We start from the raw sequence: 16,385 nt of genomic DNA, 5'->3' as shown, positions 1-16,385 counted from the left end.
ACATTGATAGCAACACCGCAGGAGAAATGCCAGCACAGGCTTCCAGTATCTGTAGTTTCAGGTGCTCCACATCTCATATCTTCACACCATAGACAATTGCCTTCAGATGACCCCAAAGATAATGGTCTAAGATCGGGAGACCTTGGGGGCCATTCAACTGGCCCACAATGACCAATCTAATGTGAACTCTGACACTGCAACTCATTTCACTTCGCTGTTTGAACAAGCCTTCTTTGATTTATCAGACGAGTCCTCACTGGATAGATTGCTTACTTGCTTTAATGAGACGTGTGAGGCTATCCTTAACACTGTTGCGCCATTAAGACCCAGGAGGGGAAAGCGTACGGTAAATTTATGGTTGGAAATCTTACCAAGATGCAGTTAGATCTGCAAAATTTGCATAATATTCCAATCTCATTTCCTTAAACTCAAATTACCCCAGAGTACTTTATACCGCAATTAACTCAGTTTCGAAAGTGAATGATCACCATGTGGTGCAGGCTTCAGCTAAAATGTGTGATGAGTTCCTTGACAAAGTAGCTGCGCTTCGGGCTACCATGTCTAGGGCACTGGAATGCAGCCCTTCTGTGACAACTATCAGAGGTCTGGTAGCATTTCAACCAATTAGTTTAGATTACTTGATCGAGATCGTTGGGGAGGCTGAGCCGAGCGACTCGCCAGATGACGTGATGCCTACGTGCCTCTTTAAAGAAGTCTTTCCAGTAGTCGCCCCTCTAATATTGCACATAATTAACATGAGCCTAAGATCTGGCATAGTCCCTGACGATTTTAAAAAAGGCTGTTGTTCAACCTCGGCTCAAAAAACCTGTACTGGATACTTCGCTGCCTGCAAATTACAGGCCCATTTCTAAATTTCCATTCTTGAGTAAGGTACTAGAGAAATGTGTTTATCACCAGCTCTTGGTTTTTATGGATGTTTCTGTTTCTCGACTGCGAGGAATGCAAACGAGTTCTACGTCTCTAGGGGTCTCCTCCTTCACCAGCAATTCACCCAACAGGTGAGGTGCTGGTTAATCTTATCCCATCCTCAGGTTAGAAATGATATGAAATTTTGTCTTACGGTCCTTAATTAAATGTAAATTACTAATGTTACAGTGGGCTTTCTAACACCTGGTGTTTCATACTTTATTTGTTATAATTCTGATAATCATGGTTTACAAATGATGAAAACCACAAATTCAGCATCTCTGACATTTAGACTATCACATGAAATCAATCAAACAAGGATTTTAAAGGAGCATGGGGCAGGAATTGTCCAAAAACAAGAAGTAAATAGGATACATGTTCATTCTTGTGAAGCTTATGGGTGATGAAGCATTTTAAACTAAAAAGAATGATGAAACCAGTTTATCATTCCATTTTGTTAATCAGGCTGTGTGCTGCGAAATGCAAAACATTCCTGATCCGAATTTCCCGCGCTGTTTTACGGATGTGACGTTAATTGATGCTTCAAGCACGTTCTCGACAAGGTTCAAACCCGGAAAAACATTTGGAAGCTTGCTAGGTGGCGGTAATGCGTCTTTCATTACTAGCCACGTTAAAACCTCAAACAGAAGAAGAAGAACCCTGGAAATGGATTCTACAACTAGCAAATGACCAAGCAACTCAAAGCCTACTAAAGTGGCACAAAGAAGAAGGTTGTATCAGCGGCATCTCGAGTCAAAAAGAAAATATAAAAGTCGTTCAGGGACCCGAATATGTATTGGGTACGCTCTGGAAGAATGAGGCTGGTTCAACTCAATTTGGGCCTGAAAAGGATGCGGACATGGTGCATTTTCTAGTGACCAGGTAAGTGTTGTATTACCTGATCTCCTTATGTCTGATGTAGGTTTCAGTAACTAGTAGGTAAACATATCAGAGCTGTATCTCCACAATTTAAGAAAACAAAATAAAACCTATGGATTTAGATAATACTGATTTAGGTAATCTAACAAATCTTTGTGCAGGTGAACAAGAAACTTATCTAAACTAACGGTGTTTAGCAGGTGGCTTCCTGATCAGTTTGAAAAAGCTAAAAGCAACTAAGGAGTAATCGGATCACTTCTACGTTTTGTGGACGACACACTGCATGTGTTTGGAGATAAATGGATGTTCCGTTTATTCTGACGAGAAAAGTAAACAGAGCTTGATTTGATTATATGACGTCACCGATCAGCCGGAGAGAGCTAGCGTGCGTTAGCATGTTAGCTGTGATCACGCTAACGGTTTGTATGTAACACAGAAGAGAACAGACATTTTCCAATCCAAAGATGAGTCTTTAGAATTATGTCATATTTGATCTACAGTCCAACCTCTAAGCAGGACTGTTACTTCAGTAGATAATGTTATTCGTGGGGTTTGTGTAACAGAACCCCATTGGAATATCTTTTCCTAACGTTATTGTTGTGCTACAAAAGGGTAAATAACTAGTCAGCCATTACTACATGTTTTACTAAAAGTAAATGTAGCTGTCGCAGTTAAATGTGGTTATTCATTGTCATTTGTTTGATTTAACTGTGGAAATATTTAATTTAATTTCTTTGTTGATTTGACGCCACCTGCTGGCTGGATTGAAATTTGACACTGGAAGGTGCGCGCGAGCGGAGCGAATGATTAACTGACACAAGCACGGAGAAGCGACCAGAAGAAGCTCACATCGGATAAAGAAAAGTGGACATGGACTGAAATTGCTTGTGAATATTAAGTGGAGAGGCGCACACGGTGTGTTTGTATATTTATCTGTATTGCATTAATATCTGAGTTATAAGTTTATGTTTCTAAAATTAATATTTGTGTTTATTGTTGTTCATTTCACCGTAGTTTTTCACGGTGTTTGCTGGTAACAAGAAGATAAAGAACCAGTTGAACAACAGTTGGAGCATGACGTTTTATTCCACAAAAAACAAAATATCCTTCATGAGCAGTTACAGTAAAGTTGTGCAGAAGTTTGTGTTTATTTTTCTAAATTTGTCCTGTTGAATGTGGGTCAGAATAAAATATGTTTGTGAAAATGATCATTTTTTTATGACTGACATGCATTTTCATATTACTAGTTGTGCTTTGCCATTATTGATCTATGTAAACAGAAGGTGTAGAGTCTCAACCAACTTGTTGACATTTTTGTTTAAAAATATGTTTCCCAGCTACCAGAAGAAGCAGGCTCCTGAAACTGCAATTCAGGGAGGTTATGTGCATTCAACCTCAACACCCAGTAAGCGAACAGCAGCTAAAATGTTGCATCAATTATCTCCAATTGAACCTGTGTCTGAGGGGTTAGTATCTTTTCTGTAAAACAAATATTCACGTTTTTGTGCTATGATATTTCATACATTAAATTACACCTTGCATATCCACACTTGGTTCAGAACTAACATCACACCACCAAACACTTCTGACATTATCTTTACAAGGAAGATTTTCTAATGGCTGGTGTTGAGGCGCTGATGACCTAGATTTGGATCCTTTTGAAGAAAGGTAAATTTGTTCATGAGAAGTCTTGCCATATACGCAGGAAATTACTGCTGTACTATGTGCAAAAAAGATAAAAACACAATAGATGAGCAAATATACGTCATTATATATATTTATTTATGTTGTGAAGTGTCATTTCACGGCAGATTGTTGTTATTTGCAGAAATAATTAATGACAGATTTATTAGGCTCCACATTTATCTCTTTAGAATCAGTACCATTTCAGATGAGTTCCAGTATTTATCTTTACGTACAACAAATATTATTGTGTTGTCTGTAGTTTCAAATCCATGGATCTAGCTACGGATGCAGTCCAAATTGATGAGGACCAAGCAAACAACTTACTCAACAGTGTGTGAGTTGCAATGCCTTCTTATCTACACTCTTTTTTAAACTCCAAAGTCTTAAAACAATATATTAATTCTACTTTTATTTATTGTTTTCATAACAGAATAGAACTGTTATGAAAACTTTGTCAGGCTGACAAAGTTTGCAGCCGCAAACAAAACGTTGCAGGTAAATAAATCCCTTCTATGTTTTAAAAAGAACTAAAAGATGGAATTGTTGTTTTATCCTTGTTCACAGGCTGGGATCCTAAAGGGAATTTCCATCCTACTTGTGTGGCTGAAGGACATCTTCAACCAATTTTGGTACATTTGTCAGAAAGCACAACATCGTGATATGTTTAATATAAGTATTGTGACATCTTTTGGACAACAAGACAACAATGCACATTGACCTAATTACCTTTCTTTTCATAATAGTCCCAGCTCTCGTGTTTCTGTTGGTGAGCGCTTCTGTCACATGTAAAGTTTTCAAATAAAACTTATTTTTCTGTTAGGACATGTGGGTGGGTGTTCTTCACCATGTCACAGGGAAGCATGAATGGACCCGTGGCAAATGTGACCATGGACCACTTGATACAACGACCAGTGATAAAGAGCTCATGGTACCATGATCTCCACCACACGAGGCTCTTCAACAAATCATGTTCAACAGACGCTGGTTGAAGGATGTCACCAATCTGACCTTTAGGTATATTAATACAATTTTCATAAGCAAAAAAGCTAAAGTGTCAATATCAAAGCTGACAATTTACATATAGAAATGACAATTGTGGGTGAAAAGGCAATCAAAAGTGTGATTCCTAATAATCTATAAAGTTGTAGCTTTTGTTTTTTTACAGGTCAACTTCAGAACTGGAGAGTTTCCAGAATTGCATTCTCATGTAATCTATGTATGATCTAATGCTGCTGTTCTCTCTCCATAAAGGCCCCAGGTACGTGAAGCATCAAAAGACAGGAATGACTTCTTTCATGCACACAGATTTATTAGAAATTAAGAAAAAATACTATGTACAAATGCAAATAACAGAACTTTTTTGTACATAAATAAAAATAAATATATTGCACAAACTGTTTATTTTTGGGTGAAAATGCTGTCTTCAGCTAAAGTTATTTTGAGGTATTGTGCTGTTTTGGAACTACTGTAGTTGTAGATAAACGGTTTGGATTTTTGGGTTAGGCTGCCCTCAGTCAGGAAGACGGTGTCCTGGCGTCTCTTGCCGAAACTCCAGGATATCCAGCATCACCCCTGGAAGACGGGTCACCACTCTCTCGAGAATATAATCTCTCTCCTCCTGGCTCAGGTGTTGTAAAGCTGTCTAGAAATTAAAGAGCATATGTTTACATGACTAGATTCATATCTCCAGTGAGTGATGTTTTCGTTTTTGGCATCTCTCTATTATTTTATTTTATTTTTTTACACAAATGGCTACAACCAACCTGCATCTCAGATATACTGGCAGCTCTCAGCTGTGCAAGCCGGTCTCGGTCCTCTTCTTTGAAAGCTGTTCGCTGCCTACCCCGGCGCCCTGGTCCTCTTGAAGGAGCTCTGGACCTCGACCTGCTGCCCTCACCCCTTGAGCGTGTCCTTCCCAGACCCTCGGAGCGACCTTTTCCTCTGCCCTTTCCTTTACCCCCTCGTCTCAGACTTTCCCACGACACATCAAATTTAGAAAAATAAACACAAACTTCTGCACAACTTTACTTTTAGTAAAACATGTAGTAATGGCTGACTAGTTATTTACCCTTTTGTAGCACAGCACTAACACAAACCCCACGAATAACATTATCTACTGAAGTAACAGTCCTGATTAGAGGTTGGACTGTAGATCAAATATGACATAATTCTAAAGACTCATCTTTGGTTTGGAAAATGTCCATTCTCATCTGTGGTACATACAAACTGAAGCGTGATCACAGCTAACATGCTACCGCACGCTAGCTCTCTCCGACTCGGTGACGTCATATAATAAAATCAAGCTCTGTTTACTTTTCTCGTCAGAATAAATGGAACATCCATTTATCTCGAAACACAAGCGGTGTGTCGTCCACAAAACGTAGAAGTGATCTGATTACTCCTTAGTTGCTTTTAGCTTTTTCAAACTGATCAGGAAGCCACCTGCTAAACAGTTTAGATAAGTTTCTTGTTCACCTGCACAAAGATTTGTTAGATTACCTAAATCAGTATTATCTAAATCCATAGGTTTTATTTTCTTTTCTTAAATTGTGGAGATACAGCTCTGATATGTTTACCTACTAGTTACTGAAACCTACAGCAGACATAAGGAGATCAGGTAATACAACACTTACCTGGTCACTAGAAAATGCACCATGTCCGCATCCTTTTCAGGCCCAAATTGAGTTGAACCAGCCTCATTCTTCCAGAGCGTACCCAATACATATTCAGGTCCCTGAACGACTTTTATATTTTCTTTTTGACTCTCGAGATGCCGCTGACAAAACCTTCTTCTTTGTGCCACTTTAGTAGGCTTTGAGTTGCGCTTGGTCATTTGCTAGTTGTAGAATCCATTTCCAGTGTTCTTCCTCTTCTGTTTGGGTTTTAACGTGGCTAGTAGTGAAAGACGCATTAACGCCACCTAGCAAGCTTCCAAATGTTTTTCCGGGTTTGAACCTTGTCGAGAACGTGCTTGAAGCATCAATTAACGTCACATCCGTAAAACAGCGCGGGAAATTCGGATCAGGAATGTTTTGCATTTTGCAGCACACAGCCTGATTAACAAAATGGAATGATAAACTGGTTTCATCATTCTTTTTAGTTTAAAATGCTTCATCACCCATAAGCTTCACAAGAATGAACATGTATCCTATTTACTTCTTGTTTTTGGACAATTCCTGCCCCATGCTCTTTTAAATGAAACATGTTTTGCATAAAGCATGACGTTTTGGTTAGTAATTGATTGGGAGAATAACAAATGACTGGCTTGAATAGTGTTGATCAGGCAGAGCTTTGTTGCCAGCGCTCCATTGCATAATGGCTTCAAACACGTATATAAAAGTGTTTGTTTTTTTGTAAACCATTGGATGAAATTACACAAACTGACTGAGCTCTAGTTAAGGCGCTTGCAATTGCTTGTGTATGTGTACGTGTGTGTGTGTATGTGTTTGGGGAGGGTACATTGGAACTTTGTCGTCCCCCCCCCCCCCCCCCCCCGTTTGAAAATCCTATCTGCACCCCTGCCCTGCGGTGGGGACGCCACCTGCCAAAAGGGGGGCTAATGACATCACTGATCCTACACCACTACAGTTGGTGTCGGTGACCTCTAGCCCTGGGATGGGTGGCACACCTACCGAAGGGGGGGTTGAATGTCGCCCTGTACCACTACTGGCTGACCCTGATCTCTCTGACAGCACCTGCGCGTCAACCGAGGGCCCTCCAGAGCACTCACCTGCACCGAACCCTTGTAAGGCCGCGCCTGCCCCAGTCTACAATCTAAAGTGTTCTTGGTTTCAGTTTCTGAGGCTGACAAAGTGTCTTGTGCTAGCTGCGTGTGTCTGTCTGATATCGAAGGCGGCTAAGCTTCCTCCACAGCCTCCCCTAACACGACTGTACAAACCTGGGCCTTCTTCGGGTATCATGCTCCGAGAGAGCCCAGGCCTGTTAATGACTACCGCCTGTTCATGCAAAAGATTTTTGTTAAATTTGACCTGGAAATGGCTTGAGTGAATTTAAATTGAATTTTTAAACTCACGGTTTCAAATAATGATCTTTCAGGTACCCACGTTAGAGTGAGGCGTTTCCTGCAAGAGTTCTTCCATTGGCTAATACAATTGGCTCTTTTTTGAATTTCGGGTTCTCATCACTCGGTCGTGATCAACACAGTTCGACACCACATTGATGAGCTTCACAGAGAATATTCGTCCCTACGTAAACAAGTATTGCAACAACGGCGTGCGTTAACACAACTGGGCGTATCTGAACGCCATAAAATGGGAGTGCTCAACACTCATAGCAACATTTTGCGTAAAACATCTTCCCCTGTGAACGAACTGCGTTCTTTCGTGAATGTTGATTATGCTCTTACTCAGATGTGAATTAAGAAGCTTGTATCTGAAGGAATGAGTGGCTTTCTGAGGGATGTTTTGGTAAAGCCTTCCAGACATGGCACATTCTGATTTGCCAGAATGGCCGGAAATCATAATATTGTGGTTTATTAAAACAGGATTTACTTCCCGATTAATGCAGTTTCCAGCGGAACCCCGATTTGGCCAAATCGGGAAAGAAGCCTCTTTTGAAACATCTCTTTTGACAAACAGTCAACCTGTTTGCACGCTGCAAGCTGACACAGCCAGACGGCTCCTTAAGAGCCATATTTACTTTGGACGCAGGCAAGCATTCCAGCTACTGTTGTGACCTGGAGACATCTCAAGGCTGGACGGGTCGTATCGAAGTTAATCTACTGACTTCAGGTGCCATGAAGTCCACCTGACTTCTGACAGTCCGGATCTGCTGGGGGTCTGCGCCAGGGTTTGTAGACACAACAGATTGCATCTGATGCTGTTTTATTAATAATCAACTCTCTAGTTTATAGCAGACAGCAAATTGTTTTACACTCAGATTTCACAATTTCTTTCAGACACAAAGGTTCTGATAAGCATCTAACTTGCATCACACCACCTCACACATCATATTCCATCACCACATCTCCACTCCATCACATCTTATCATTCATATCTTGTCATGTATCGTTAGTTTAGAAAATAATTAAATTCCCTTTTAACTATATACCTGACTAAGTCTGAATTAATACAAAGTGTGTTTATGGTCCTTGAACAAGCAAAGAACCCTAGACTCTTCTGATTAAACATTTAAAGATCAATCAGATTGATATTTCATATTTATATGGAATCATCACATCTTGTTGGTCATAATTAATTTGCAGTCGTCACGCTATAAAGTGTGACCACTACACACCCATCATGCCTAGTGCCTACTGTACACGCCTGTGGGGGCAGTGCTATGATCTGGGGTTGCTGAAGTTGGTCAGGTCTAGGTTCAGCAACAGGATGTGCTCCATGAATGAGGTCAGCTGAATTCACTGAATGACCAGGTTTTTCCATCTTCCCTGATGGCACGGGCATATTCCAAGATGACAATGCCAGGATTCATTGAGCTCAAATAGTGAAAGAACCGGTGTCTTCAGAAACCTTCCACCCTTGACTTGATGCCTATGGAGCTGGACATGAAGCTCTTGGGTTTCTTTTTATTTCTCTGAACACCAAACTCCAGATGAATCAAACAAAGTTGTGTCTCTATTTTAAAAGCATTTTAATGGCTTTGTTTTAACAGAGATGGGGAGAATTCTACGGGTGCAGTTCCTACTAACAGAGGCCCCCGGTCCACCTACATACCCCCACCCAAACCCGCCCCCATCGTGGCATCATTGTTTGTGCAATAAGATGAAATATATTGTTACTATGGTTACAGTGACTGAGGAATGAACACTGTATTTATCAAATGGCCAAAGATTGTAGCGTCAAAAAAAGAAAAGTCAGTCAGGGTCAACACCATCACCCCCATGAACACTTTATCAGAGGTGTAAGCCCCCCACACCCACCCAATTCAATTGGCCGGGGACCATTTTTAAACCTTTCACATGTTCAGGCTCATTATTCCAGTTTTACATCCACTTTTCTCTAGAAGCTACGGAAGCTCATAAGTGACAAAATCACAAGAACAAAACTCAAGACTTTACCTTTGATCAGTATGATTACTGAAGACCTCTGGTGGTGAAAACATGGCCACATTTAACATTACTTTGTAGCTCTGGTGTTCCGCCCATGAAAAGATAAAGAATGCTACAAAATATTAAAATCTGAATGACCAAATACTGAAAAGAGTCAGAATTTGCTGCTTTGTTTTTAGTTATAGTCAAAGTAAACCAATTTGTTAGTTCTGTTTTATTATTGAGGGTATTATTAAACCTAAAAACACCTAAATGGATTACTAAGTGGGTACAGCTTTACAGGTGAAAAAATGATGTGGAAATAAACCAGATTCATGGATGTTAATCTTTATTGCATCTCAAACTAACCCAGATGGCTTCAGGTATCCAAACTAGTGCAAAATAATCCCAAACCATGATTTCTTCTCACCAGCACCCCCCCACTGGGAGAGGATAGCTGTGCTTGTTCTTCTTAAGAACAAAATCATCCAAAAGGTAAAGAAAATCTTTCCCAGCATCTGTTATTGTTCTTTGTAGTTTTCAAATCATTTTTATGAAAACCTAAATCATTTGGTGAATTTTGTCATAAATGAACTTCCGTACACAAAAAGCATCCACACGACAGATTTCACTGCAAATTCATCAGCGGCAGAACTCTGAAATCCCAACAACGGAGAGCTGAAGCCAACAAGCAAGCGACCATAATTCAGCAACACTTCCAGAAAAAGCTTTTTAGAATCAAACTTAACAGCAATGCCTAAAGTTATGTCTGCTTTTAAAGAACATCTACGCCTTCAAGCTCCTCGGGCTAAATATACCTTAGAATCGACTTAAATGTGTAGCACACAACTAAACACCTTCCAAGTAACTAATGGGTTGAGGTTAATGTTTCAGAAATACAAAGAAAGTAGAAAAGAAACCTCACTGATTGTTGGAAAATTCATCAAACATTCCTAAAAGTTTCAGCTGAGAATCCTCCAGGGGCGTGTCCAGGGAGTGGCCTGGGGTAGCACATGCCACCCTTGGAATCTGATTGGCCACCCCAGGTGCCACCACACTAATTTACCTTTAAATCGGCGTTTCATTGTCCACAAAAGTCTTGGGGGTAAAACAAAAAAAGCATAACCATTGGTGCCACCCATGCACAAAGTTGTGCCTCACCTGGGCCACCCCACTTTAAAAGAGCTGGACACGCCACTGGAATCCTCCCATGGAGTTAAAACTCCACGGCTCCTTCATTCAGATTTGTTGCGAGTTTTCACAGAAAGAAAGAAGCTTATCACTCGTCTGGTTATTAGTAGCAGTTACAGAGGAAATAAACACAGGTTTATTTTAAACAGTTTGTTATACACAAGTTATACATACAGTTCAAAACACAGCAGGGTAACACTCCAAATCACAACTACTTCCTGTTTCTGCTCACACTGTGCTGCAGGAATTAGACAGCCCCGGAGCTGAGCCGAACATTACCATGATTATTCGCTTTTCACTGGTTTATTGCACTAAATGAACCAAGAGAAAAACAGGATTAATCAGTGCACAAAACTTCTCACTTTACACTTTCGCACTTCCACAAGACAAGTGTGTGACTACAGAAGATTCAGAGGATTACCCTGCTGTGGTCTCAGTTTTCCCACTACAGAGGGATACACGGCATCTTGCAAAGACAAGGCCTCGCAAAAAAAACAAAACAAAACAAAAAAACAACATACAAATATTAAAGGAACAGAGAATGGACCCAAACGGGAATCACCGACAACTTTCCCAAAACAAAACCAGAAGGCTGGGGAGCGTAAACACGACCCACAAAAAGGCAGAAAAGCCAAGACAACGAGAGCAAGGACAGAATAAGGTGGGATTATCTGGGAGCTCCTCTACGGTGGCGTTCAGGTTTGATCTGTACGACTGCAGCTGCACGAAGCGTCCCTTTAAAGTTTCCCACTCCGTATCTTACAGGAACAGAACCGAGGTCTCAGGTGGTGTGTTGTAGCTGATCCGAAGCTCTGAGCCGACCGGACGGTTGATAGGCACAGAGTGGAGAGTTTGGCTCGGAGCTTGCATGCTGGAGTCACACTTTGAGAGGAAGAGGAGAGGGAGGAAGGACAGAAGAGGAGGAAAGGAGGCTGTTTGGGATCTGATCTGACATAGCAACCGTGTGACAGCTGGAGGAAACATCTGTTAAAACTCGGGATTAGGACTGCTTTTATTGGGGGGGTTCTGTTTGTTAGGACTACAGATTTTAAATAAATGCGACTACATTCTGAGCAGTTACTCTGTTAATTCTTTGTAACCATCAGTTGCTATGAGCAGATTAAATCGGTACTTTGGTCGACTGACATCTTCAAACATCGAACCAAACTTCGATCATGAGGAGCGACCCCAAACAGCACTGGAGGAAAGAGGAAAAGACGAGCATTTATTTCTTCTTGCTGAACAGACTGAAGCGCTTCTCCTTGTCTTTCTCTCGTTTGCCAGGGCTTGACTCTGCAGCAGTCGTCGTAGCGACGGAGGCCGGCAGCGTCTGGGCGCGAGCAGCGGGGGCGGGCGTGCTGTGGCTGCTGGGGGTGACCTCTGACTTCTCAACCCCTGCAACAGCGGCAGAGATGGTCGAGATCCAGGTGTTCATCTCCTCCTGAGGAATGAACTCAGATTTAATCGAAGCCCAACTTCAGCTTTAGTTAGTAATCCAGTAAGTTATCGTAAAAAACTGTTAAAACTCACATCATCTTTGGCTTGGAACAGATACTCATTCCCATCAGTGACCCTGTGGAGGTCAAATCACATGAGTCAGTGGTTACAGGAAGTTTCTGCTCTGCTGATCATCATATTCTAGTTAATACACTAAAGACATGAGATTAGAGAGCTGGTTATGACTCCTTCAGAGACAGCAAAGCATGTGTGAAGCAAACACAAATCATTTTATTTGAGGCGTTCCTCAGGGGTCGATTCTGGGTCCAAACCAGTCTCTTTGAACGTAGACGACATTTGTATGTTAACAAATGCCCCACAACAGACGATCGAGGAATCTCAGAAATGCTTTTCTGTTCCGTGGGTAGAGACAGATCAAACCTTCCTCTAAGACGGAGTGATTTTATCTCAGAGAAGCTGGAGTTTGGCCAGGTTCACACAGAAAGATTATATGTTATAGGAAATCTCACAAAACCTCTTGAGATCAAACATGACTTTGGAGTAAACAAAAAAGGCGGAGGAGGAAGGTGATTCTGCCACCTCACTTTCTGATTGGCTACAGGTCACAATCTACAGGCAGCTCCGGACCAAGACAGTCAAACTTGATGAATATGTCTGAATTATGATCAGAGGGGTCCTGACGTGAGCAGAGAAAAACTTATAACACACCACACATGGCAGGAATATCTGATCAGATTATCTTTAAAGTTGGTTTATGCTTGACGCGTCCGCGAGGTCCGCACGGCTCCACGCGGCGAAATTGCGTAATTTTAACAACCACGCCCCTCCACTGCGTCTCCGCACAGCCCAAGATTTCCGCAACGTGCACCTAGGAAAATTTCTAACCACGCGGACGGTCGGACGTGGAAAAACATGGCGGACCGGCAAGAACTAGTATGGCAGAGGTTGGTAAATACAGACATTTGTATGATTCAGCTCTCAGAGATCACCGTGATCAACATGTTGTTAATAATTCTTGGAGAGAAATAGCTCGCACTGTCGGAAAAGATGAGGATGCTGTTAAAAATGCTGGAATGCCATGTTGTAAACAGTAATTTCTACTTCTACTATGGTGTAGTGTTGGATGCATGCTGTAGAGCTCCATGCTGCCCCGTTCAGTTTGGGAGAATATTGGCTCACCGCAGAGACGAGCCGCACGAACCATAAACGCTGCGAGTTGTGAAGCGCGTTCCATCCGCGAGCCGCATCACCAAGCGGAAAGTGAATGCGTCAAGCATAAACCAAGCTTTAGAGCCGTTACAGTAATGAGACACATTCTTAAAGTTGTCAGAAGGCGAGAATCGGCTCAAAAATCTGCGTTCCTTCATCCTGACACCTACTTGAGCTTGAAGACGTGCCGTTTCTTCTTGTAATCCACAGCCACCTCACACACGGCGTCCTTCAGGCTGACGGGGATCTCGCTGTGGTAAGGAATGCCCTGACTGGCGCTCTTTTGATCCTTGTAGAAACCCATCTCCTGGTTGTTGATCACACAGTACACGTTGTGCCAGGATCTGCAACAAGAAGACAACTCATCAGGATTTAAGATTCAAAAACTTTATAGTCACTGTTTGCATAGAGAGCGGTTGAACAAAAGGACGTTTGGTGTGGACTCCTCATGCACTGCAAGAAGCTTATAGTGACAAAATGTTTTTATTTTCCAGATTTGTGTTTAAAAAAACAACAATGTATAAAAACAGCAGCAGAAACAGACAGTTGCACACGAGCCAGTCTAAAGCGTGAGAGCACCATCATTTGTGTGGGGGTGGGGCAGAAGGTCGAGCATGTGGCTGCTGGTGTTTTAAGACCCACTCTAATAATCTTTTGCAGCCGTTTTAAATAGTTCTCAATGTTTTTAGACAAAATCACAAAACCTGTGCCATTTTCTAGTACTTAGTTTTGACACCGTGGCAGTAGCTGATTAAACATTTGCCTCTGGGTTGTGGGCGGAGCGAAGGACAGGGACACTCAGGTAAGGATTTACATGCAGGGGACCCGGGTTCGAATCCAGGCTGGGCCAGATTTCTTCTATTTAGTTTATAAATGTGGACCGAGCTCGCTCACACACAGGCCAGTCAGAGAGGACAGAGCAGCGCCGTGCAGCAGGTGGAGTGAAGGTGGAGCTCAGAGCGGCAGTCAGAGCAGGTGGATGACTTTGTCCACTTGTTTATGTGGCAGAGTTACGTCACTGATCAGTGCCAGAGGGTTTCCACGAACATCATTAACATTAAAAACTTTATTCTGCAGAATTATGGTGTAATTTAACCGAGTCGCGTACCAGGAGAGCTGCTGAAGGATGTGGCGTTCAACGACCAGAAGAAGAAAAGATAAAGAACAATTACTGGACAACCCGCTCAACCTGTTGAGTTACTGCTGCCCTAAACTTTACATTTATATTCATCTTTACAGTTCTTTTATTTTCTGGGGCACATTTATGTTTCAATGAGCCTTTTACATGACTGATCATTTTCTGTTTTTCTTGTTTATGTGGAGAGTCGGGCCGTAACCATCCAGGTGTGCAGGCTGCAGGAGTGTGCTGTGCCTCTCCCCTGCCAGGATTAAAGCCTTGTCCATGCTGAAAATCACTTCTTGAAAGACACTGATAGTAAACAAAGCCATGTGGTCACATGTAGACGTGAAATCGAGTGAACCCCAAGACGTTTGTCACAGCCCAGTTCCATACAGTTGTCCTATTGGCTGAGCGGTTGCTAGGATATTATACTTCCAAATTCTGAGAGAGACCAGAAAAAATCCGTGAGAGCAGGGGACAGACTTGTGGGAGCAGTTTTGATCCGTGCAGAGAAAAAGTTGTCACGTGAGCAGACAAAACCAGTGTAAGAAGGTTAAATCTGAGCGCAGAAACAAAGATTTGAAGGAGAACTGAGTATGTTTGAAAGAGAGCAGACATTTTGAGTGCAAGCATTACAATTTATGAGAGCAATAATGTAAAGTCTTATTCTCAAATTAAAAAGTTGGTCTCTTGACATGAAATTCTGCTCTCAAATTGAAAATTCAAGTGCTCAATTTGTGGCATTTTAATTCTTCCACAGTAGCAGAACCTTCCTGGAGCCGCGCCAGAATTGCGCAGCGTAAAGCAAACTTGGAGATCCAGCGGCTGTGCGACCTACTCGGAGCCCAGCTTCGCCCTCTCCTCAGGACCGAGTCCTGAACCACACATGGTGCCCTTCTGTTCAGGGGATGGAGGCAAGCCAGGTTCTGTAGCAACCTGCTGTGACCTCTGCTTCACTTCAAGCACTCACTGGCCATTTTATTGGGGACATCTTGCTAGTAACAGGTTGACCCTCCTTTTGCCTTCAGAACTGCCTAAACCTGCCCATGTAAAACCCGTTGCACTACATTATAGCATGCATCGCTTTAACACAGCTGAAATAAGGTTAGGTTAACAAACAGCAACTACGGCATGAAGCACTGGCGTTACTGGCCCGTAGAGAAATGACCCCAGCAAACATTCAGACGTCTGATGCCCATTAAATGATGACAGTCATGTTTGAAAATAGTTTGAAAACTGAAGTTTAACCGACATCTTTCAGCGTGTCTCATTTGGACGCTTAATTAAAATTTGGGCGTCTCATTGCTGTATTCATGCATCACTGTAAAAAAAAAAACTGACAACTGAGCCAAAATGTCTCATGCACCAGCCTACTTCTGGCCCTCTGCATCCAAGTTGGGTAACACACTAGATGAGCTATCCATTTGACGCCAGAATATACGCCTCACAACCAGAGGCGGCAGAGTGGAGTGTGCTCCAGCCAGTGGGTTTGTGACGTCACAGTCAAGTTTTAGGCTGTGAACCTGCTACTGATTCAGATATTTAGACATACTCAGAAATGCTTACATTTCTTTAAATGTGTCCTGTAGCATAAAAAATGCCTCAAGAATATGTTAAAAACAGAACAAACATGGTTTTCATTGGAGTGGGTTTTTAAAGCTCAGACGGCCTTTACAGAGCCCAGTTGCTCAGGTCTGAGCGCCCTGCAGTCGTCCATGAGAGTGGTGGGAGGGGTCATTGACTGCAGCAGAAGCACTTCACACACCGTGTGTGAGACTAAGGTCCTGAGTGGATGGAAGGGGCACCCTTTGACTTTCTCTCATGTTCTCACCACTTGTTAGTGTCTTTTGTGTCCGACGCTGCAGTTACCAAACCACACAGTGATGGAGACCATCAGGACATGCTCCA

General features: G+C 42.2%; 1 protein-coding gene and 1 long non-coding RNA gene across 3 annotated transcripts in view; one reads left to right on the top strand and one right to left on the bottom strand.

Annotated features, from left to right (window-relative positions):
• Positions 1-1,831: 1,831 nt before the first annotated feature.
• Positions 1,832-5,631, top strand: LOC139062144 (uncharacterized). Its single transcript, XR_011515732.1, has 4 exons — positions 1,832-3,474; positions 3,752-3,826; positions 4,057-4,121; positions 4,313-5,631. It is a non-coding gene; the product is annotated as an uncharacterized lncRNA (long non-coding RNA).
• Positions 5,632-11,691: 6,060 nt separating this feature from the next.
• LOC107396444 (spectrin beta chain, non-erythrocytic 1) overlaps positions 11,692-16,385 on the bottom strand; it is a 141,151-nt gene continuing 136,457 nt past the window's right edge. For both annotated transcript variants that reach the window (XM_054738516.2, XM_054738515.2), the window contains 3 exons: positions 13,528-13,701; positions 12,221-12,263; positions 11,692-12,131 (listed from right to left, as the gene is read on the bottom strand). In XM_054738516.2, coding sequence (XP_054594491.2) covers positions 11,916-12,131; positions 12,221-12,263; positions 13,528-13,701 — 433 coding nt within the window. In that variant the 3' untranslated portion in view covers positions 11,692-11,915. The remainder of the gene's footprint in view (positions 12,132-12,220; positions 12,264-13,527; positions 13,702-16,385) is intronic.

Source organism: Nothobranchius furzeri, chromosome 12 (assembly GCF_043380555.1).
Source record: "Nothobranchius furzeri strain GRZ-AD chromosome 12, NfurGRZ-RIMD1, whole genome shotgun sequence".
NCBI classification, from domain to species: domain Eukaryota; kingdom Metazoa; phylum Chordata; class Actinopteri; order Cyprinodontiformes; family Nothobranchiidae; genus Nothobranchius; species Nothobranchius furzeri.
The sequence above is the reverse complement of the archived record's forward strand: the minus strand, read 5'-3'. Positions and strand labels throughout refer to the sequence as shown.